Source organism: Thermobia domestica, chromosome 13, assembly GCF_964235325.1.
Source record: "Thermobia domestica chromosome 13, izTheDome1.hap1.1, whole genome shotgun sequence".
In the NCBI taxonomy this organism is placed as follows: Eukaryota; Metazoa; Arthropoda; class Insecta; order Zygentoma; family Lepismatidae; genus Thermobia; species Thermobia domestica.
The window spans coordinates 35,264,445-35,289,181 of record NC_137466.1 but is presented as its reverse complement, the minus strand read 5'-3'; the positions used below and the strand labels follow the sequence as shown (position 1 = coordinate 35,289,181).

Here is a 24,737-nt window from a genome sequence, read left to right as displayed (position 1 = left end):
AAGATCCAAGGTTCGGATCCCAATATTATTATTAGTTGGTCTTCTCAAAATGGATCAAATAGTGAACGAACCCGGCACTGTTATAAGTTTCATTAACGTAGCATCGTTTTGAAACTCCTTACCTATTCTCATAACAAAGCCAAGATTTCTATATGAATTATTAACAATTGTTTCAATATGATGAGTAAAACTTAATTTAGAATCGAATAGCACTCCTAGATCTTTAATTAAAGTAGGTTTCTCTAAAATAGTTCCTTCAATAGAATAGTCATATTTAATGGTGTTTTCTTTGCGGGTAAAGGAAAGAGTTTTGCATTTATTTATGTTCAACTTAAACTTGTTATTGTCACACCAGTTCCTAATATTACATAAGTCTATTTGTAGTTTTGCACAGTCTTCAAGCGAATTAATTTTGGAGAATATTTTAAGGTCATCAGCGAATAGAAGAGTGTTAGAATAATGAATATAAGACGGTAGATCATTTATCACTAATAGAAATAAGAGTGGACCAAGATTTGAACCTTGAGGATCTCCTGATAAGGCTGTGAATTTTTTAGACACATATCCTTTGTACATGACGGCCTATTGACGATTTTGCAGATAGGATGCGAAAAAACTTTTTGCTTGCATAGAGAAATTATAAGTCGTTAGTTTTTGCAACAGTACATCATGGTCTACTAAATCAAAGGCTTTTGAAAAGTCAGTATAGATCACATCCACTTGACCCTCTCTATCCAATTCATTTGCAATAAAATCTGTAATAATGGCTAAATTAGTAGATGTTGATCTATTCTTTAAGAAGCCATGCTGATATACTGATAGGACGGGTTTTACATGACACATTATCCTCTTAAATATTACTTGCTCAAAGACCTTGGCAAATGCTGATAAAATAGAAATAGGCCTAAAATTCTGTATATTCTTCGCAACACAAGATTTAGGGATAGGACAAACTATGGCTTCTTTCCACTTGTCTGGAAACACGCTTGTTTTTAATAACATATTTATAATTGTATGTAGAGGATGCTTAAGAATGTCTATACAACCCTTAAGAATGTACAGTGGTATGGAAATGGAAATGACCACATTCAACTTTTACTAAAGTTTAAAGAAAACTGTCATACAAATCTGTCTAACTGAAAAATGTTGTTAACTTGGAAATATTGTGTATGGTGTACCATGCTCTTGTACAGAGTAGTGGCGTACGTAGAAGTTTATCAAAGTGAGTTTAATCTCCAAGTTCAGATAATTTAAAGTGTTTGTATACATAACTGAATATTGTCAATATTTACTTTTGCACCAGGGGAGTTAAAACACCGAAATCCCTTGCGTACGTCACTGATACAGAGTATATTAAATTGCAGTGTATCAAGTTGGGGTACAGCTTACTTCACATACTTGAAACCAATACTTGTACAACGAAACATTTTTTGAGAATATGTCTTAATAAACGATTAGATAAAAAAAAGTAAATTTAGAAACTCTACACAAAGAATTTTAAGTTTTCTCTATTAAAAAATTGTATATGAAATCCGTTTTAATTTATCTGAAAAATAATATAAACAATTGATGATATATAGGGGAGATCGGGGCTGGTTGATACAGGAATAGGTTGACACACTGTAAATTAAATCCTAGTTTAGCGGCACTTATGTCATAGGAGTGGCTACGTACGACGCAGTTGCTGTTGTACTTTCATAGATATAGGAGAGCGTTTCAAGAGTTAAGAAACGTTTCTTAGAGGGGACAAGTACATTTTCATAATTCTAGTTTTTACGCGATTTGAGGTAGTAATTTATCAGTAAATAAAACAACGAACGACGGATTTCAAAGATTACTATTTTGCCTACAACAGGCATTGAGATAAACAGTGTATGACTCATTGATTGCCGAAGCAAATAAGCTGACATAGCACAATGGGGCTGGTCGACACAAAACTCTTGGGGTAGATTGACACATGTGTCAAGCAATCCCTGTGGTGATGAAAGATATTTTGAATGTATTTTGTTAAGTTGTTATGGTGAATGTTATTTCATTTTCAGAAATTTGTCATTTCCTTCTTTCAGTTTGATACTGTAGGCCTACATTTATTGATTGGAACTTTACTTCACTTCATGGCAACCAATATTTCCCTATTCTCGCCCTCAACTCACCGCATCCCAAACGCTTCCTATTTAGCAGGTCTATTTTCTTGTCTAAGAGAGCATTATATTCTATACTTTATTTCATTGGGTAAGCACGTAGTGATAACAAAGGGAGGAGGAACTTCGAAGGGGTGTTTGCTCATATTTGTCTGGCATTTCTGAGCATTGAGACGAAGGACACTGTTTTTGCATTCCTAAAGCACCAGAAGAGTTTGAAAGAAAGAAATGTCAAGCGGAAGAGTATGATTTTTTTAAAGGTAAGATGAAGCCGGGAACGGGGAAATGATATTTCTGTTGTAATATAGATAGGTGGAGACCTATGTTGTTTTATTTAAAAAATACTCAATGAAGAATAGGGGAAAGTAAAATGTTAAGTGGAGGTAGAGAAGTAAACATATTCAAATAATAAATTTTCTTTAGTTTACGCCATTAGTTCTATAATAGGCTACCATAAGAAATACAGATTGCAACATGTCGTTATCTTTAGCAATAATAAACGAATCATGGATCCAATGCTCGCATTGTAAAAACTGGGCTCACGAGGCATGTATTGACAGAAGCAAATTCTATTTATGTCATAATTGTGATTCAATAGATGATATGTCTGAATAAAAAACACATGTGTGTAACGTTTTGTGATTTGGTGTAGCTAAGCCTACTTTGTTGTGGAATAGCTACTAGGTCTATGTTAGTTATAGGTAAAAATATTTTGCATGTTGTTCTGTTTTAGTTGTGAAAAAAAGAGTTAAGTTGATTTTGAGTTTAACGTCCTTTTCAGCAGTGAGGCTATATGAGACGGGACCTACTGATTAACGTGGAATCCGAACCACATGAGCTCCCGCTAGGGATGCGCACGAGACGAGTCGAGACAGGATTTTCCTGACAAAATTCGAGTCGAGACACGGCTCTTCCAATAGACAAATATACATTTTTCGAGTCGAGACATCACTTTTACAGCACATTTTCGAGACGAGAAAGCCACAAATCTTGTCTCGTGCACATCCCTAGCTCCCGCCGGGAATCGCACCCGGGTCTCCCGCGCCAAAAGTGCGTACGCTAACCGCTTAGCCACGAAGGAGCTCTGTGTGAAAAAAAGAATAACCTAAGGTTAATTATATTCCTATTCCAATCCATAGTTCTTTTTGTAGGAAGAATTAATACGCAGTTTTGATAATACTTTTGGTTGTGTATGTTAGGTGGGAAGCACATGATTGATTTCCTTTTAAAGAAATTGTGAACTTTAGCCTGCATAGTATACAAGTTTTCAGTTGCCTACAGTAGACCTAACACTCAGTGGTGCTATTCAGCCTGTTCGCACCGGTTCGGGCGAACCGGTTGTTAAAATATTTCGAGTTCGCAGAACTGTTTGTTATACCCAGATACACCTACATATAAACACCACACACACACACATAACCAAGCCAAGCGTGAAAGAAAGAAGCCAAACAAAATATATGTTTAAACCTGGCAGAACCTATTTTCAGAATTTGAAAGTTAAACATGCAGATCGTCTGTTCACGATTGTTCTCATAAAATTTTCGTATGTTCAGGATTTGTACAATTTATACCAAAAACAAAATGGACGGTGGCAACTTCACGTAGCAGAACCCATTTTCGACAATCGAAAATAAACCATGAAGATAAGATTTCTATATCTTTTGTATTTCTATTAGCATATTACAAATTTATGTTCGTACAGATCAGGAGAGAATTAAAGAAAGTGATAAATATTGCATTCTCTGATTTTGTAAAGCAAGTTGAAAAAGACATTAGATGTGATATTCGTTCTTTTTGGAATTTAGTTCAAAATAAAAAGGGAAAAATGAGAAATAGTAATAGTATACTAAAATATCAAAATAATGTATTGGAAACTGGTAAGAGTATAGCTGACGGGTATGCCCAATTCTTTCAATTTGTATATGAAACCTCCCCCAATACCATGGACTGCCCCACTAGTGATAATATGTTTGTTTCTCATAGTTTAACTTTAAATAGTGTATCCATCAATGAATATAGAATTGCTATAAAGAAACTTAAACCAAAAAAAGGCTGGTGGACCTGATGGATTACCTCTTTATATACTTAAGGCATGCTCTGAACTACTTATGAATCCACTTTGCTACATTATGGAAAACAACTCGAGTATGTCCTGTTTTGAAATCAGGAGATAGCAAAGTAATTGAAAATTATCGACCCATAGCAATATTATGTGCACCAGCAAAAATATTTGAACAAATTTTGTTTGATCGAATTCTAAAGCATGTCAAACCATATATTTCGGAATTTCAACATGGGTTTTACCCTGGCAGATCTACAATGACAAATTTAATTAATTACGTTCAATACATATATACTATTTTCCATAGGCGTTCATCTGTCCACTCAGTCTATTTTGACTTTTCCAAAGCATTTGACAAGATTGATCATACAATACTAATGAATAAACTTGATAAATTTGGATTATGTTCACAATATATAAAACTCTTTCGATCATACCTTACGGATCGAGTGCAATATGTGATGTACAAACAATTTAAGTCCGTAGAATATAGATGTAATACTGGAGTACCTCAAGGATCCAACCTTGGACCTCTTCTTTTTATATTGTATATTAATGATATATTTAATAGCCCTACTGTAAAATATGCCAACTGCCTAATATACGCAGATGACATTAAATTATTTATCGAAGTAAATAATCAAAGAGATAGCCTATATCTACAACAAGACATTGATGAATTGTATAACTGGTCAGTAAGAAATAGACTTCAATTTAATGTTAAGAAATGTAATTATATTATGTTTAGTATTAAGCACAGCCCGGAAGTTCAATATACAATTAATAAACAGTTAGTTCAGAGGGTAAATTATATTAAGGACTTGGGTGTAATATTTGATACAAAACTTACGTTTAACAATCACTTGGATTATATAGTAAAATGTGCATACAAACAATTAGGTTTTATTACCAGAAACGCTGCAAACTTTAGAACTATTGATTCTAGTAAAGTTTTATTTAATAGTCTAGTAAGAAGTAAGTTGGAATACGGATCCTTAATATGGAAAACTTCTACATTCTCCCATTCCAATAAAATAGAAGCAGTTCAGAAACGTTTTCTACGTTATTTGTATTTCCAGAAATACCACATCTCAGCTACAAGATATAGAATATCATACCAGCATTTGCTAAATGAATTTGAGTATACTAAATTATCTAATAGACAAAAACTAAATGAACAAATATTTTTATACAAACTGGTTAAAGGTATATACGATAACAGTTCGTTTCTGGAACTATTAAAATTTAACACAAAAATGGCTAATACTCGACAGAGGTGCTTATTATTATATGATATACCTAGAACGGAGCATTACGGCAGTTCACCATTGATCCGAATGTGCAAAACATATATTACATCACAGAAATTGCCGTATTTAGATTTCAATATGTCATTTCGAACCTATTGTGAATTGTTGCGACAAAATGTTTTATGAATTCCTAAAAGCATATTTATATGTTTATGTATAAGCGTATTAATTTCATGTATTTTTGCTACTGTAGCTATTTCAGTTTTAAATAGTTTGTTAGATATTAATTCTATATATTTATCTATATTCTTATTACTTTTTTATTCTTTTTCTTTTAAATCTATTACAATAGCAAACTTGTAAAATATATTGTACAGGTCTTCTGTAATTGGAGAATATATTCTCTGTTGAAGACAATAAATAAATAAATAAATAAATAAATAAATAAATAAATAAAGTGTGTGCATTGCAAATTTCAGCTAGAAGGCAGAGCATGTAGAATACAAATTTTTCACAGCTAAAGACAATTGACCTATTTGAAGAACATTACTTTGCTCTGTGCATACGAGAAGGTTAATGGAGGGAGGAGTAAACGGTAAATTTTATTTTAAGTGTCTTTTTTCTTAGAAATTCTTACAGCTACAAGGTTAAACGTACGATCTCTCAGAAGAAGGTATAGACGTTTATTCCTTAATCTCAAATGCTCAGATATCAAGAATGAGAACTGGGATCATATGAGTGAGGTAGTGAGTATTATTGATATTTGAAACACATACATACCATTATTAACAATTGTCGATCCATTGCTGGATGAAGTTCTTTTAAATACTTTTTGACAACCATCTATCTTGGATAATTCGTTTCCAAGTTATTCGAAGTGCAACATAATTTCGCCACATCATTTGAATACTGACGCTACATGTCACAAGAAAATTATAGCTATTCGTCTACTGTGTCTCTCAGATATATATATATATATATATATATATATATATACAGTGGCGGATTCAAGGGGAGGGCTATAGGGGCTATAGCCCCCCTTGACGCTCAGGTATATACTGGATAAAATGGGCTTCAATCCTGCTTTACACTGGATAAAACGGCAAAATATGGTTTAGCCCCTCCCTTGATCATATCCTGGATCCGCCCCTGTATATATATATATATATATATATATATATATATATATATATATATATAATAGAAAGAGAGAGAGGAAGAACCGGTTGTTAAAAAAATAGAATAGCACCACTGCTAACACTCCATTTGCATTATTTGTATTCAGTTGTTTAAAATAATAGTCATAGTAGTCATTTTCGTACTTATTAACTAGAATGTATACTTTGAAAATACACTGAATATGAAAGAAATAGGTGCAAAATATTTCAATATAAAAGTGTGTCCACTTACTCCATACAGTGTATCAACCAACCCAGACTCGGGGCTAGTCGACACATTTCACTTAATGTTATTTTCACACGCTAGCTCCCATAATATAAGACAGATAATACTCCACATTGTTTTAACTAGTAGGAGAAAGTATAACGAGTTTGCCAATACTTCCTTTTCTTCTCTAGAAAATTTACCTCACCAGTTATATCCGACAAATGAAAAAGTGTGTCAACCATTCCCGGTCTCCCCTAAGGTTCTGTCAAATGGAAAGGTCAGTTGCAAACATCCGGACAAGTGTTGAGGAAGATGTTAGTCCTGTTTGCTGTTTATATCCATATATGTGTAAGCCAAAATAAATCGTACCTTTGTTGCGCACAGGCATAGTTTGTCACGTTAGCAGAGGTTGGTTACTTATTAATGTTCCTTTCTCTCCCCCAGATAAGACGTGGCACCGTGTGACACACCGATGAAGGTGCCTGTGACCAATGTTACTAAGGAAGAACAGCGGGGTGTGATATGTTTTCTTTGTACGGAAGGTGTCCACCCAGCAGACATACACAGGAATGCAGTGTGTGTATGGTGCGAAGTGTATTTCAGACAAAACACTGAGAAAGTGGTGTCGGCATTTTCGTGCTGGCAGGGAGACACTGACGGATGATGCGCGACCCGGGAAGGTGACGAATCGCATTCCTGATGAGGAAGTTGCTGGTATTGACAATTGCATTCAAATTAACAGATGAGTCTCCTTGGGTGTCATTACTGCTCAACTACAGGTGTCCAATGGCAGTGTACATGACATTTGTGCAATAGACTCGGTTATCCTCAGTTTGTGCTCAATGAGTCCCCAAGTGTTTGTCCGAGGAAGAGCAACACAACAGAATTGGAATATCACTGAACCATTTCACGCGATATCAGAACGAGGGCGACGATTTCCTTGGAAAGATCATTGCCGGAGATTAATCCAAATACCCACTTTTTCAGCCGGAATCCAAACATGAGTGGAAACTTGCAGTCGCCTAAACTAAAGCAAATCCGTTCCACAACATAAGCTGCTAAGGTCATGGTGACTGTGTTCTTCGACGAGCAGGAACTCTGTTAGTGGAGTTGCTCCCAAAAAAAGAAACAATAAACTCCAACAAATACTGCGACATTCTCCGTCGGCTGCGGCTTGTAATCAAGAATAAACGCCGGGGTAACCTCACAAAGGGCATCATTTTATTGCACGACAACGCCCGGCCTCATGTTACCAAACAAACACAGGATCTTATGGCGTCGTGGAAGTGGGAAGTGCTAGACCACCCCGTGTATAGTCCTAACTTGATTCCCTGTGATTTCTACGTTTTTGAGCCACTCAAGAAACACTTCCGGGGGTACTACTATGGATTGGATGAAGAGGTGCAGCAAGCTGTGACACAGTTGGTTCCATACTCAATCCAAGGAGTTCTTCCAGGCCATTCATATTCTCGTGTCAAGATGGGATAAGTGCCTCAACAGCAATGGCCATTATATATAGCTCTATCTAATAATAAAGTCTGTACATGGAAATGGACCTTTCATTTGACTGCACCTATATGAAAATACAAGTGTAATACAAAAGTATCTATTTACAATAAGAATAAGTAGTTCTATAACACAATATCAGATTCATTCATTATATAGCAACAAAAATCTATAATAAATTACAGATAGAGATAAAAGACGAGTGCAATATGAAAATTTAGAAACGTTTAACTTCACAATGCGTAGAAAGTATGATAAATGAACAAACAGAAGAAATATTACAGAAGTAACGACCAGCATAAATTAATGTATTAATCAGCTTATTTAAAGAAATTGGTTCACACATAAGCATCTGCTTGTGTGAGCCTTTATCTTATGGAAAACAAATATTGGAATTAATGTGTGACGAGTTATACTGCCCAGGACCAGAAGATACAACATCTGGAATTCCGAAGTCGTTTTATTCTTGGATCATACTGCGCATGTTAAACTATATTAGTATAGGAAATCTCGAACTTCAATTTTGTTTAGAAAGGATAAAGTACAAAATCTTAATACGTACAAAATCTTAATATAAGAAACTTGGATTTAGCCAATTTTCATTGAGTAATCTTAACCTTGTTTCTATCTTTTCTTATGAAAAATATTCTCGTATTATTATATTTTTATTTTATAATTTAACTATCCTCTCTAATTTTGTATGTACATTTAAATTTAAAGATGATAAATATGTCAGAGAATGAGGTGTAATACGATAGTATCTTGAACCTTTGGAGTTCAAAGATGAATTTTACTTGTTAAAGAGTTAAGTCAGAATATTATTTATAATTATTACCTGATGTAAGGTGTATTAGAAGGGATGTGATATTTAGCTCCCGGATCAAAGTCTTCTTCCGTCCTTTTGATAGGAGGAATGATGCCCTGATATTTTAATCGTAGTTCCCACCAACGACCATTCATCTCCTCGGGACTCCACAGTCCACTGAATACATTCCATCGCCACTGAAATAACAAAAGGAAGAGACACCTGAATAATAGAATACAGGTCTTGTACATATAATAACTAAAGTTCGATAATAAAATGTCCCAAATTATTAAACAAATGATATCCGGATCATACCTCGCAGTTTATGAACAATTATAACTAAAATTAACACTGAATTCATATGGCCTTTAACCTTTGATGCAAGAGACCCTGGTTAGAGTGAGTGGTTTGCATGTGAGTTTGTGGTGAATAACGGATCATGTTCGTGGAGTAGTGATGATCTCAGGGAATGGCCCTGGGGAAATTCTCCGGTATGAAGTTAGCCCCGGGGTATTTTTCTGATCGCCCTCAATCTGGACGATCTAATTTTTCTAACAGAATTACTTTAACAATTTTGATTAATAGCTACCTAATCAACTTCATAAACCATTTCTACTATTAATTGACATTTAACAACGGTCTTCATTAGTATACGCTGGTGAAGTAAACGTTATTTCCGCTTCCTGTTCAGCTAGCTGGTTACAAACAAACCAGCTTTGAGCGGGTTATATGAAGAAGTTTACATGGTACTCGCCTATGAAAATGATTTGTTTCGTTTTCGGATAAAACCATAACAGTTTAAGAGGTACATGCAATGCTTTTTGTTTTCCCAAGAATGAAATTAGAAATATTGTACTATATAACATATTAAAGAGAAACAAAAACAAAGCCACATTGTACAACAAACGATATAATGATTAATTACTTATTGGGCGAACAGATATATCTGAATCGTTTTGAAAAACACTTTCTCTCCTTGCATGATCTGCCAAAAAGAAATTAAAATACACAAATTTTAACCAAAGCTCCCTTGCTCTATCTTTTTTGCTTGTTTGTTTGTGTCATTTTTAGGCTAAATTTGCTGTTTAATATATATTAATACTCAGAACAGTGAAAAATCGTTTCTTAATAAACTGATAATTGAATCACACGTTTAAAGGCATACTACAAAAATATACGTCGTTTGTGGTAGACGCAAAGAAAATAATTCAGATAACATTAGGACATTATATAGGATAGTTGGGGAGTTATACCTTTTAAATTATTTAATTATTTCTGGTGACGCATTTCAACTTTACCAATGCCAAGCAAAGAATGGACACCCGCTAACAAAAGAATGAAGAATAAATTAGGAAATTATTTCCGCGAAGATGTTAAGTTTCTGAGATTATGCATTCGTAATTGTATGCTTTAAAATGCATTGGTTATTCTAGCGCTGTACTCCTTTGTTCCGAATATCTGATCACTAATTTTATAAACAAGTTTCTTCCATATTAAACATTTTCATTGAAGCTAAACAAACAATATGACAGAAGTATATAGCATAACAATTTTCAATAATTTTAATTTAACTCAATCTAAAATTGTTATTAAGGGACGCTCATGTACATGCTTGGGATTCTCACTCACTTGTTGTCCAGCAAGTTATTGGCGATTGAAGAAATTAAAATGTAGAGTAATTTTATTTCATATTATGATAACTATAGCCTTCCTATACGTATAAAGTAAATATATTCACTGCTATTCGTGAACATGTAGCCTGTTTTTCATAATTTAAGTTCGTCTTTCACAAGACTCGCAGCTGCCACATACAACACCCTTGAAACTGCCTTAGCAACCACCTTAGCAACAGATTGTTTGTAACCAATATGGCTGCGCCCAGTAAAATTCACAGCAGACGACTTCAGCAGCGTATACTTATGTGCTGCTTTGAGATTTCTCAGCAACTGCTTGTCTTGCAACAAAAGAAAGGAAGTATGCTGCTGGTAGGCTACTAATATGCAAATAGAGGACAAATGTGCGTCCTATATAACGTTCATACAGGACAGGAAAATATAATGGAAGATACAGGACAATCCTGTATATACAGGACGTCTGTGAACCCTACTTTAAACAATTTTATAATTTAAAATATTAATTTATAACAGGAAATTCGGCAATGTTTGTGACATTTTGGTTACAGTATATGCTGTATTTAATGATTATTTAATAGTTAAAACAATTTCTATATAATTATATGATAACAAACTCAGTGACATAGTCGACTAGACCTGAGTACTGCAACTTTGAAATTTTAAAACCCACAAGTTCCGAAAAGAAGAATGAGATTTTATATTCTAAGGTACAGACCTAGATCCTAGTCACAGGTATAACTGAGTTCTGTTATAAATAATTGTTTTGTAATATAATAGGTAATTTTAACGTAAAATTGATTAAACTTATTATGAAAGATGAGAGTGGAATATCGGTCCTAACAGATTTTATAATTACAGAAACATATTCATTTCACTTTTATCTAATGGTCTATGGTATTTCCAAATGATTATCGAATTCTTTCTGCTCCTAATCTTATTTCAGCTCTTATATCTTACGTCTAAAAAGGTAAAGTAGTGTACAATAACACACGTCGATGCTTCATTAGTCGATCAGCAAATTTATTAGCGTTTTCTGAATCATTTTCGATTATCAAAACTAGTACATTGTATGCAACATGTGAAATCGACTGAATATTCTCAACTGTTTGGAGTTCCATAGGGATCAAATTTGGGTCCCTTATTCTTTGAGTGATACTCATAAGTGATCTTCTAAATGTGTTAAAAGTTAACAAAATTATTATACGGAATATGCACATTATTACCAATTTCCAATGTATTAAATCAATAAATGTCAGTAAAATCAAGTTAAGCGTAAAGTCATTATAGGTACTATGAAAATGGTGGGATATCTTTAAGGTGCAATATTTTACATCAGACGCTAAAGTTGGTTTCGAAAAATTATGTTTATACTCCCCGTAAGAAAGAAAAAATAGTGTTAAATTGAATATGAAAGCTATAAAGATGACAGAATAAATTCTGCAATGTCTTCTACTGAGAACTCCAAAAATTATAATCTCATTTTAAAAAAGAAAATGCTTCTACGAAATGAATAAATTAATGCGGCAAATGATCAGGTAAATGATGAAAGCCACAGATAACATAAAATGCTAGACTGAGAGAAGTTGGGAATTTCGATGATGTAATCAACGGTCCACTTTAATCAGTGATTCTTCCAACTACAAAATTCGAGACTCCTCCCTTGTAGTTGGCTATTGCACTCCGTTCCTAAGAACTAAGAGAAATTACACTAATTTTGTCGATATACCAAAATAATGTCCCAGTGCATCTCTTTCGCATGCTCCCCATAGACAAAATTTTCTGAAAGAAAGCCTGATGCTAAATATAAAATTCCCATTTCAAATACTTTTATTTTGCTAATATTTTTTTCTCAATTTCGGCTGGAGATAGGGATAATTGCACCAGGCTAATTGTTACTTATACAAAATTCTTCCTAGAATCTAGTTGCTTTAAAATGTTTACACAATAAAACCTGATGAAATACATAATACAGATTAGAAAAGACAAGTGAAGTACTTATATGGCTCTTTATAACCACTTTCATTTCATAAGAGAAAACCATAATTTAACAAATCCTCATTTTAACTTACAAAATTTACGATACAACTATGCTATTTTAACATGTATATTAGTTTTAAATCAAAAAAAAATATTTCAGTCGAGTAACAGCTACATCGAATGTTGAGTTGTAGATGAAAAGATATAATGATGATTACAGTACAAGACTTACCTTATCGACTATGTATCCAAACGGTAGAAATGCGATCTTGTCCAGTGCCATAGACATTAAAAAGTTAATATTTGATTCTGTAAAACAAAGAAAAACAAAAAAGAAGTTATTCGTCTTATAAGCACTACAAGCAAAAATTGATTTAAAAAAAGCGCCAGAGCACTAAGAAGTGTTTGTTATCTTGATTTCTTTAAACAAAAATAGTCTTATCTAAAATCAGCACAGAAAGTACAAAATATGAGTTCTTAGTAACAAGATAAAAACAATCTTATTATTATTTTAATTTTCAAATGTGAAATTTCACCTATTCTTATTTCAAGTAAGAATCTTCAAATATTGAGAGAATGCGGTACTTATGGTCCTCATACATCACAGACTTGAATGATCGGAAGGGGCCGCGGTGGCTCAGTGGTAGAGCGTTCACCTCTGGTGCTTGGGGTCCCGGGTTCGATCCCAGCCCTCGCCAAGTGAACTTTGTGGTGGACAAACACCGTGTGCGTGGGTTTTCTCGGGGTTCTCCCACTTTCTTCATTCCACCATTTCATTCATTATTCATCATCACCGTCTCCTTTAGCCTAACCGGCATAACCGTGGGACGTAAAACTCAAAGATTTCATTTCATTTTTTTTGAATCATCGGAGTCTAAAAACATTCGAGTATCCCACACTGGCGGATCCACGGGAAGGGCGAGGGGGATGACTATCCCGAAAGGTTACCTTGCGCTACTTCATTCTCATGTGATGTAAAACTCCGAATTTGAACCCTACATTAATCATCCAGGGGACAATTCCCCCTCTCCACAGCACTTTTCTGGATCCCTTAGGGGTATCCCAGACTATGAGTACTGAAATACGTAACGTAAACTCAATGGAATTACCAACAATTCTGTGGGCTGAATTCTCTTTAAAATATATTATTAGTAGGTAATCTATAGAGGAAAATAGCTATAGTTTTTCTCCTGTTGCTCAACGACTTGTTATAACTTCAATGCACTTTAAGAAATTATTATCTGCTATTATCTTAATATCACATTTTGAAGAATCCATAAGACATACTACACACCGAAGGAAAATATGTACACACCAACACTATATTTTCCTATGATACTTTTAAGTGACAATGTCAGCAAATAGCGGCTGTCCTGCACCTATCGCTTATTCTACCTATTTGCCCTTTCTGCTGGGTCACTAAGAAGATTTTCCTCTGAGATCTTCAGGTTATACAACACTCCCAAACGTACATGCATAAATTCTTGTAAATGTTTAGTAGCACACCTTCATTAAATTTTATGAGAAAAGTATTATTTCTTCCCTCCATGATTATTCCTTCGTGATTCAATGGGGTCCAGGTCGTACATTTAATGACTTTGGTTTACCAGAAACTTCTTTAGTCTGTCTATCCGTGTGTCCGTGCGGGAGACACAAAATCTCAAGACTTATGAGCAGAATATAGAGGCTCAACAGTTAGGAATTGAGTACGTTGATGGAGATGATGTTCGAACCAAAGTGGTGGAAAACAACCATTTCCCGTTTTAACGTTGACCATTATGGAGCAAAAACGGTAATAGATAGCGAAAAGTGGTTTTCTGCAATCGATTAAACATCCCGACAAAACCAAACCAGAAGTGATAGAAAATCAATATAACTTACAGAGTCAATATTGATAGACATAGATATAAAAACGATAAAAGATAAGTAAAACCTGTTTTTCCAAGCGATTTAACGTTCTAAGAATAGGCACCATCTTCTCTTAAATCTCTATTCAAACCGGAATTAGCACAAATTAACCACTTCCGGTTTTAACGTTGATCACTATAAAAATAAATAACTAGAAGCGGTTTTCTGCGATCAATTAAACGTCTCAAAACATGTTCCAGCTCCACTCTATTCTCTTTACTATTAACAGAAGTGGTAAAAATCTACTACCTCTTCCGGTTTTAATATGAATTGATAAAATATCTCCCTATGCAAACCAAAGTCCTTTAAGTGAGGTGCACGTGACACTCCTACTTGTTTAAATATGTATATACATCTTCCCGAGTCGTGCCAATTTTGGTCAAGGTCCATCAAGCAGTTCGAAAGACGAAACACCGGAAACGTGTTCCGTTTTCTGAAGATAAGGGAGCTCAGCGGCTCAGCTTACTTTACACAATCATTTTCCTAATTTTGTTTCATTAACTTGGGTTGAATTCTTAAAAAGGTAACCAAGAAAGTTCTGTTCCTTTTTGTGGATATCTGTGTTCAATTGACGCTCATACCGTGAGTTGAATGCGGATGGAAATAAGGCGAAGATCAGTTGTTTGTGTGAGTATATTAAACATACTATCTGGTTGTGGCAGTTCAGTCACACCATGAACTTGCGTAAGGACAGAGTGAACATAGAACCTCCACAGAGCGTCATAAAGGAGTGTATGCTGTACGAATTCAAATTGGAGTCAAATTCCGCTGCAGCGGGCCGGAAAATATGCCAGCCTTTGGTGAGGGTGTCGTGACTACGCGGACAGTACAGCTGTGGTTTCACAAGTTTAAGGACCGTGACGAAATACTTGAAGACGCACCATGCGCTGAAAGACCCACACATATACAAAATAAAGATCTTCAGATAGCAATTGAAGCCAACAGTGACGAGACATGTGAAGAACTGGAACTACAATTTAGTGTAAATGGAGAAAGTCGGCAGCACCTCCATCATCTTGGGAAACACTACAAGTTGGGTCGTGGGTCCCACATGATTTGACTTGGGCCAGAAGTCAACGCAAGCAGATACCTGTGTTTCTTTGCTCTCTCTCTGAGGAAGGAGCCATTTGTGGACAGGGTGTTAACATGTGATGAGAACTAGGTTCTGTACAATCCTCCACGGCGCCGTGATCATTGGTTAGCATCCCAAGAACCGGCTCCAAAACAGCCGAAACGAGCACTGCATCAGAAGAAGGTCTTCCTGTGTCTTTGGTGGACTGCTCGCGGCATCCTGCGTCGGGAACTGCTACCAGCTGCTCAGAGCATCAATGCAACTATGCACTGTCAGCAATTGAGCCGTGTTCAAGAAAACTGAAAACTCTGGAGCCAGCGCTTCTGAATCGCAAAGGAGTCCTTCTATTACAGGACAACGTTAAGTCGCACGTGACTAGGGTGACTGGGACACCATTCTACGCCTTGGGTGGGAAACACATCCGCCATACTCCTCGGTCCGATTATCACCTGTTCCATTCCTTGGACAATCACCTTAGAGGACGCCAATTCAAATTTTCTAATCCATAGTGGAGGTGCAAAATGCACATCATACCCTCGCTTCACGGCCCACCAACTTCTACCGCGATGGAATCCATGGTCCTTCACAATGTTGGCAGAAGATCGTCGATGCTGATGGGGACTATTTTTGATCTTCCATGTACATCTCAGGTGACATATCGATGTTCAAAGGTGGTGGATGAAACAGCGATAGAACTTTATAGGTTACCTTTATACTATAATCTACAATTATAATCGATTTGCTTGTGAAATTTTCAAATGTTAATATAAGGAATTAAGGCTTTTAAAACTTCATAGTCCGAAGATCCTATAGTGAAAAGTATTTATTAGTCATGTTAAGTTCAAGCTCTTCATCTATACTAACTGTATCCATTCATGTTCCATTTTAAGTAGCAGAGGGCTAGTTGCGAAGCCTAAAATAAGTAAATGCTAAATTACTTAAAATCGGATGTTTATGGATGTAGCACACATAGAATACAGCGACACATAGTGCATATTCAATAAAGTGGTAGAAACTCGATGCTCGTTTTAATTAATTTCAATATTGTGAAATGCTCACTAATGCACCCTATATTGCTTTATTTTAGAAGCCTTTCAGACTGTGGCCTATCTATTTTATGTTTTCATCCCGTATTATTCAGAACTTTTTCTCGTATTTTATAATATTCCGTTAATTGGACCGTTTGAATGTCAAGTGACTCATGTCCAAGAACATAAAATAAAAAAAATGGACTAATGCCATAATTGACATCTACAAATGGATACCTGTTTGTGTGGCAAACGGTTTAGTGTAAATTGTTAAATGATAAACTTTTTAATTATGGTTTTGGTTGCCAACACAACAGAAATGCAAATTATTCATGAGATATTCATCTTCAAATTTCACTTTTGAAGAAAATTCAATTTTGAAACTTATTGGTATCCGAGAGGATCAATTCTCACTTTAGTTCTACAACAAATAAACAAATTCTTTTATTTATTAATTGACCCAAAATACGCTCAATGTTTAGCAGAAGGGGTCTGGCTATGTTTTTCTAAAAAAAAATATTACAATTTCGGCAGTTTCTGTTCACATTAGGTTAGTTAAGGTTGGGTTAGGTTCGGTTAGTGTATGTTAGATTATGTTAGTGTAGGGGTCCAGCATAACTTTCGAATAAATAATAGAATCTCGCTTATTTCTATTAATATAGGTTAGTTTAGGTTAGGTTAGATTTAGTTACATTATGTTAAGTCTAAGTGCTTGCATCTTCCATTTCTCCCGTATTTTTTAAAACCAACTTCTGGACTCCTTTTGCTAAACATTTACCCAAAATACTATATGTTTATCAATGTAATAACACTGATTGGTGTCTTGCTTCACACTTACCATAATCATCTGTAACATTGTTCAGGAGACCAATTTTTTGTAGATGTCTTGGAGTTATTACAGAGAGACCCAGTACATCACCCACTGCTTCATGGAAACCTAAAATGAAACAGATTATACTTGTCTATAATGCCACATAGTGTATAACTTCAATAGTAAATACGTCCATATAAACAATATAAAAAGATTTTGTTTTTGTGTGTAAATTATTATTATTATTATTATTATTATTATTATTATTATTATTATTATTGTTATTGTTATTGTTATTATTATTATTATTAGTATTATTATGTCACGAGGCTAAACATTATTTTCAAAATTGAAGTAAAGGTTTGGGAATAACAAAATAAATATCATTAAAGTAAAGATCTTCGAGTGACACAAGAAATGAATCAAAGTTATATTTAACAGTTATTCAATTGGGATATATCGTAATACGACCTAAGATGCTTCAGAAATTTTGATAAAATGTATAAGTTGTAGGTAACCCACTGTCTATGTACAGTGCATAGCTAATTTATTTACAATAAGGCAGTAAATCAGAGTAAAAATTGGAGTATACTTCAGTTTAATAGCACAAATAATAAAAATCTTTTTATACATCCATTTACAATTATTATAATTATTCGAAATAAACCTAATATGTAGGGTAAGTATCAAATGGTCCACATAATCGTCTGTGATCAGGGCCGGATTTAGGGGGGAGTGCACCGGTGCACGTGCATCCCCCTTCATAGTAAATACACACCATCTAAAATGAGAAGCTAGCGGTGAAAATAGCAACACTTTCCGAAACTTTCTGCCGTCACGTTTCCATCTGGGCTTAAAAGGTAAAGTTTTGCAAAAGATAGTTTTTTCAGTGGATTTTCTGAAAGTTGAAAGAAAAGGATTCAATTCATCAAGCGGGGGCCGCGGTGGCTCAGTGGTAGAGCGTTCACCTCTGGTGCTTGGGGTTCCGGGTTCGATTCCAGCCCCCGCCAAGTGAACTTTGTGGTGGACAAACACCGTTTCCTCCCACTTTCTTCATTCCACCATTTCATTCATTACTCATCATCACCGTCTCCTTTAGCCTAACCGGCATAAACGTAGGACGTAAAACTCAAAGATTTCATTTTTCAATTCATCAAGCAAGTAATATTCCTTATTCACACCATAGACGCCTAAAGGCATTTAAAAGGTATATACAAATTTAATTCAAATGTAGTGGTAAGTATTGGTGCACCCCTCTTCAGAAACTCCTGGATCCCAATCAGATCCCCTGTCTGTGATTGTACCCAATCAGATTTTTGTAACCGAAGCTTACTAGCTGCATGGGAAGTGTGTGAGAGGGAGAGAGAGACTGATAAGGGATATTCATGTTACGCAGGCTTTCATGTTCCGTAGCCATGTAAAAATTCTCGGTGCAGAATAGTTCTTTAACCCCATTTAGTTTTAGACTTCTAACCTTAGATCGAGGTTAGTTACTCAAATGGTCTTGAACAAGCGTGAACAAAATTGGTGTACAAGTACGGGAGCATTTTAAAACATGGATATTGGGATAGTTTACATAACGGTTCCTCAGTGATGTCTTGACCCGACTACGATAGGTCCATAGTAATGGAGATATGAACTTTTAAAGTTCACTTGTTTCACGTTTTCGGCACCCTATAACTCCGAAACAATCCATTTTTGAGCACAGGTCCTTTTTTCTTTATTTTGATCTGAGCAGTGGCGTAGCACACTTTTGCGCCCACCCCCCACCCCCCGCAAAATATAGAGAAGGGGCCCTAGTTGTAAAGCCGATAGAAGTAAGATTGAAGTTCTACTTCTTTAAATCTTTATTCATAGCAAGACTTCGGGGCCCTCTATACCTCGGCCCCCCCCGCACTGCGGGGGTTGCGGGGGCAGGTGCTACGCCACTGGATGTAAGGAATCTGTTCCCAAAATATTGTGACACTTTCTGTAACACCCTCTATGGACACCTTACATATTTTTCAAGTGTTGGTACCGTCAATGCAGTGTATATCCACCGAATATTTTTATATTATAACCTTACGTACGTATACTCACCTCAAAGTGCAAAAGAAGGAACAGGGATAGGGGTACGTTGTTTTTGAAAACTGTCAAGCATATACAGTGGGTCAAATATGTTTCCGTACACCATTGATTAGTAATTTCAAAATGTTATATTATCTTAAAATAAATAAATAATAAAACGCAATTACATTAGCTGAATTTGTTCGTATCTACTTGTAATGTGTACACATTATAGTGATGGTATTGATTATATCTATAGTATAACTGACGATTTCAGTTAAGTTGATGAAAATTGAGGTCAAAAAAGTTTCCGTACACGGCACAAATATACAAAAGAAGGAAGCAAAACACACAGCAAACAGCATCTGCAGTGGTTACAGATGACAGTAGCGTGCTCTACTAGCGTTAAAGTACTACTGCAGTTAATTTTGGACAAGAAAGATCTATAGAAACAGTTAAACGACGCGTCAAAACGGAAATGTAAATTCTAATACGTGAGCTAATAGTAAAATTAAGACAAGAAGGCAAGTCTCTTAGAAACATAACAGAGACAGTAAAGAAATCACATTCTACAGTACAATACATTCTAAATAGGCAAATTGGAACAAATAGTTGTGAAGATCGACCTCGTAGTGGCCATCAAACAAAGCTGAAGGATAATCATAAACATATTATTTTAAGAACAATTAGAAATGAACCCAAAACAAATGCTCCAAAACTAGCTACTATGCTTGAAATTGACATTGGTGTACAAGTGGTTCTTGAAACAGTCCGTACTGTCATCAGAAAAGCGAGCTACAACGTTCGCGTAGCCATAAAGAAACTATATGTTAGTAAAGTAAACGCCAAGAAACGCATAGATTTCGCAAAAGCTCACGTAGACAAGCCAATTTGCTGGTGGAACTCTGTTTTGTTTAGTGATGAGAGCAAGTTCAACATTCATGGATCTGATGGAAGAGTTAGCCTCGGTTCAGACGTGCAGAAAAGTCTGTTGCGGGCCCGCAACAGACTCGCAGCAGACTCGTGTGGGCGTCAAAGTTCAACCAGTTCAGACGTGCAGAAAAGTCTGCTGCGGGCCCGCAGCAGACTCGTGCGGGCTCTCAGCCCAATCACTTCACATAGACATAGAAAAAAGCTCATTTTATTTTCAGTTGCAGTTGAATGAAGATGGAAATTGAAAGAAGAAAACGTGCTGTTTTTGCATACTTAGCCAGTAAAATCCTAAGGAAGAAACAACAGAGACGATACTGGGTTCACGACTGCTTGAAGGTGAATTTTCTTCCATGTTTATTGATTTGCGCAATGACGAAGAAAAGTTCTTTAATTATTTTCGCATGAGCATCACTTCATTTGATGAACTCTTATCGAAAATAAGTAATAAAATTAAAGCAGAAGATACTTTCATGAGACTTGCGATGCCACCAATTGAAATGTTGGCTGTTACATTAATGAGTTGATTTTGAGTTTAACGTCCCGTTCAGCAGCGAGGCTATATGAGACGTGGACCTACTGATTAACGTGGAATCCGAACCACATGAGCTCCCGACGAGAATCGAACCCGCGCCTCCCACGCCAAAGGCGGGTATGCTAACCGCTTAGCGACGGAGGAGCTCTGGCTGTTACAATAAGGTAAGATAATTATGTTAACTAATTATCGTTTGTAAGAGCACAGAAAGTTAAGCTTTCGGAGATATTTTCAGACGTTATTAGCGGCCACTGGCGCAGTTTAACAATTGTGTGACTAATTTCGATTTTTTTTTTTTTTACATAGTTGGTGGCTTTAAATTAAAAAAGAGACATTTATTTGAGAATTCCCGAATATCCGGTTCAAGAGGGAGCGTTTCAATAATAGTAAAATTTCCCTTTATTTATTCACAAATTACCGAATGTGAGGATTCGCTTCAGTTAGAGATGTAAAATTCGGCATGTAAACTCATATTAAAAATAACAGAGCACAGGTTTCAGCGTCTTTGAAAATTTTCTTTTGAAAAGGAGATGGGGGATTTCTATAGTGGTGGGATCCGGTGGCTCAGTGATAGTGTATTCACCTCTGGTTCGATCCCAGCTTGCGTCAAGTGGGCTTTGTGGTGCGAGAAGCACCGTGTGCGTGAGTTCTCTCGGGGTTCTCCCGTTTCCTCCCACTTTATTCATTCCACCATTTCATTCATTTATCATCATCATCATTATTTTCTTTAGCCTACCCGGTATAATCGTGCGACGTAAACCTCAAGGATTTATTTATTTATTTATTTATTTAGAAAACAACACAACAGGCTTAATGCCTAATTATAGTGTCGTATAATACATACATATACATATATACATTTACCCGTACAATTAATCAATGCACTTCGAGTGTCAGGTACTCGGTAATAATCCTGTTTCTAAATACATATTCTGACATACTGAATATATCTAATACATCAGTTTTATGACTTAATTCATTGTAGGAGTCACACATTCTCCACAGCGGAGATTTATTGAGAATATTTGTTCGTGCCCTTTCACAGAAAAATATACCAGTATTCCCTGGTCTTGTTCTGCCTGTTGGAACGCTCAGATATATTTTCGTGAGTAGCTCTGGACAGTCAATTTTATTATTTAATACTTTATATAAAAATAGTAAATCAAACATCTTTCGTCGATTCGTCAACGTTAGGAAATTCAAACTCCTTACTAAGTCCACGTAGGGAATCTGTTTGGGATAGAAAGCTGTTTTCTTGTACGTAAGCATTTTTAGAAACTTAAATTGTATGTTTTCTATCGCTTGTAAGTATTTATTTACATTCGGTGTCCAAATAACGCACGCATATTCTAATCGGGACCTTACGTACAAATTATAAAGTTTAATGAATGTTGACTCGTTTCTAAACTCTTTACCCATTCTATAGATAAAACCGAGGTTTCTGAATGCAGCGTTAGAGATTGCATCAATGTGATGAGAGAAGGTCAATTTTGAATCAAAAATTACTCCTAAATCTTTAACTGAATTTGGTTTACACAAAGATATGCCATTAATTATATACAGATGATTGATGGGATTTTCTTTCCTTGAGAACGATAAAGACTTGCATTTAGAGATATTCAATGAAAGTTTGTTTTTGGCACACCGTTTCATTTCATTCCTATAGTAGTGGCATTTCCCGTTATATATTGAGAAAGTATAGGACTCGCTTAGATTGGAGATGTGAAATTCTTAATGTAAACTCTTAAATAAAAATAATGGATTTAGTGTTTCCGAATAATCCATTTCTAAGGTGAGAAAAAGGAAACATTTTTATAATTGTGACATTTAACGATAGAAGGTTATGAGGAAATCCCCAATACATGTAGCACACCAAAAGGAGGCAACGCAGTAAACGGAAGCAGAAAAAGATGGGCTGATTATTTTGTAAACGACATAGGTAGAGTTCCATAGCAAGATAACTTTGTTTAAGTTGTTCTTTAGGCCTACGCAAGAAAACATTCAGTTGTTATCTCTAGAATAGCAACGACGTGCACAATATTATCAATTGTACGAGAAACAAAAATATTTCTGTTACATCTCGAGCATGCTTTTTTATTTTTTAACCATATGAGTACCCTGATGTTTAACAATTTTCGTGTTAACTCTATTTTTTAAAATTTAGTACATTAACAAATAAAGACAACAATTGTCAGCCGAAAAACGATGCTTTTTTTTCTTTCTTTTCTGTTCTGCTATTATGTTGATGGTTGATTTGGTCTTCAGCGTCCCTTTTGAGCACAGAAACTATATAATACGTTACCTCGACCCAAGAGCGCCCATGTTGTGGTTTTCAAGGGGAGCAAATATAAGCGACTTTTCAAATATAGTTTCATTTTTTGCTGCAACTAATGTAAAAATTCTATTGGGTTTTCGATATTCCGAAGTACAATTTCCTCTTGGGGGGGGGGCGAACGCCCCACCTTGTCCCCCTGATGGGCGCCCTTGCCTCGACCTAAAGTATAATGCAACGTACGTTATAAACAGTCGGTTCATTCCGGAGTGAGTGACAAGAAATCTCATCAAAGAAACTGCATTAACAATAGAGGCTTTTTCTCCAAGCGTATTTGTTGTCTATTGTTATCACAAAAAAGTATTCATAGCCTCTCTGCTGGAAAGGGATGTTAAACGAAAATCAAATGTAAACACTACATGAATATTAGATTTTTACATTGAAAAGTAATAATAATATATACCAATGCTGTTATTTTCCTCTGTTTTTTCATTAAATTTCTCACATAAGGTTTCACACACCTTATTCCATGCATCCCGTTTTTTATTTCTATCTCTATGCATTTCGCACTTTAAATTCCATATCTCGTGATATTTTTGTATTTCGTTAATGAATACTTCTTCATTCAGTTCTTCGTTTTCCATTTTTGCGGGCGCGGGAAAATCTGCACGTGTGGCTTGCCTCATTGCCAGCAATGGTTTTCCGACCCGTAACACCTGTGCGAACTCGCTGCGAGCCAGCAGTGCCCGCAACTCAATTTTTGCCCGCTGCGGACCCGCAGCAGAGTCGTGCGGGAAAGTCTGCACGTGTGGCATGAATGATAAGAACCAATGTATTTCCGGCTCGCGCGGGTCCGCAACAGAGTTTTCTGTTGCGGGCCCGCAACAGACTTTTCTGCACGTCTGAACCGAGACTTAGTGTGCGGAGGAACCCAAATACGCACATGGAACCGAAGCATCTGTGTCTTAATGTGAAGGATGAAGTTGTTATGTACTCGTTTAGGGGTTCATGAGTGTAGCTAGGGTAGGCGGGCAGCAGTAGTAGTGGGACATATTGACATTTGTCCATTAGCTACATGTTGATATCAACCCACACATTGGCTACATTTTAATATCGATCCTGCGATCCCACTAGTGACATTCCTTTAGCTTATCTAGTGTCTTTGTGAGTCTCCTTGCACAATTTCAACTTGGCCTCAGTTGTTGTATCCTTATTGGTATGCAACCGTGCGTATCATATTGCATCGGATTGATGGAATATTATTGGTGAATTGGCAATGGCCTTCATGTTCCTGATGCTATCCCTTACATTTCCGACGCTTTGAACTCACGTTTGCTGAGTATGAGTGCATTTCTGGGCATTTTCCGTTCAGTG

The 24,737-nt window shown here is 35.8% G+C and overlaps 1 protein-coding gene across 2 annotated transcripts in view; it reads right to left on the bottom strand.

The window, feature by feature from the left end:
* The window catches only part of LOC145668092 (angiotensin-converting enzyme-like), a 326,884-nt gene that overhangs the window by 21,540 nt on the left and 280,607 nt on the right, over window positions 1-24,737 (bottom strand). For both annotated transcript variants that reach the window (XM_081735610.1, XM_081735609.1), the window contains exons 10-12: window positions 17,608-17,706; window positions 12,994-13,070; window positions 9,181-9,347 (exon numbers count right to left, since the gene is read on the bottom strand). In XM_081735610.1, coding sequence (XP_081591736.1) covers window positions 9,181-9,347; window positions 12,994-13,070; window positions 17,608-17,706 — 343 coding nt within the window. The remainder of the gene's footprint in view (window positions 1-9,180; window positions 9,348-12,993; window positions 13,071-17,607; window positions 17,707-24,737) is intronic.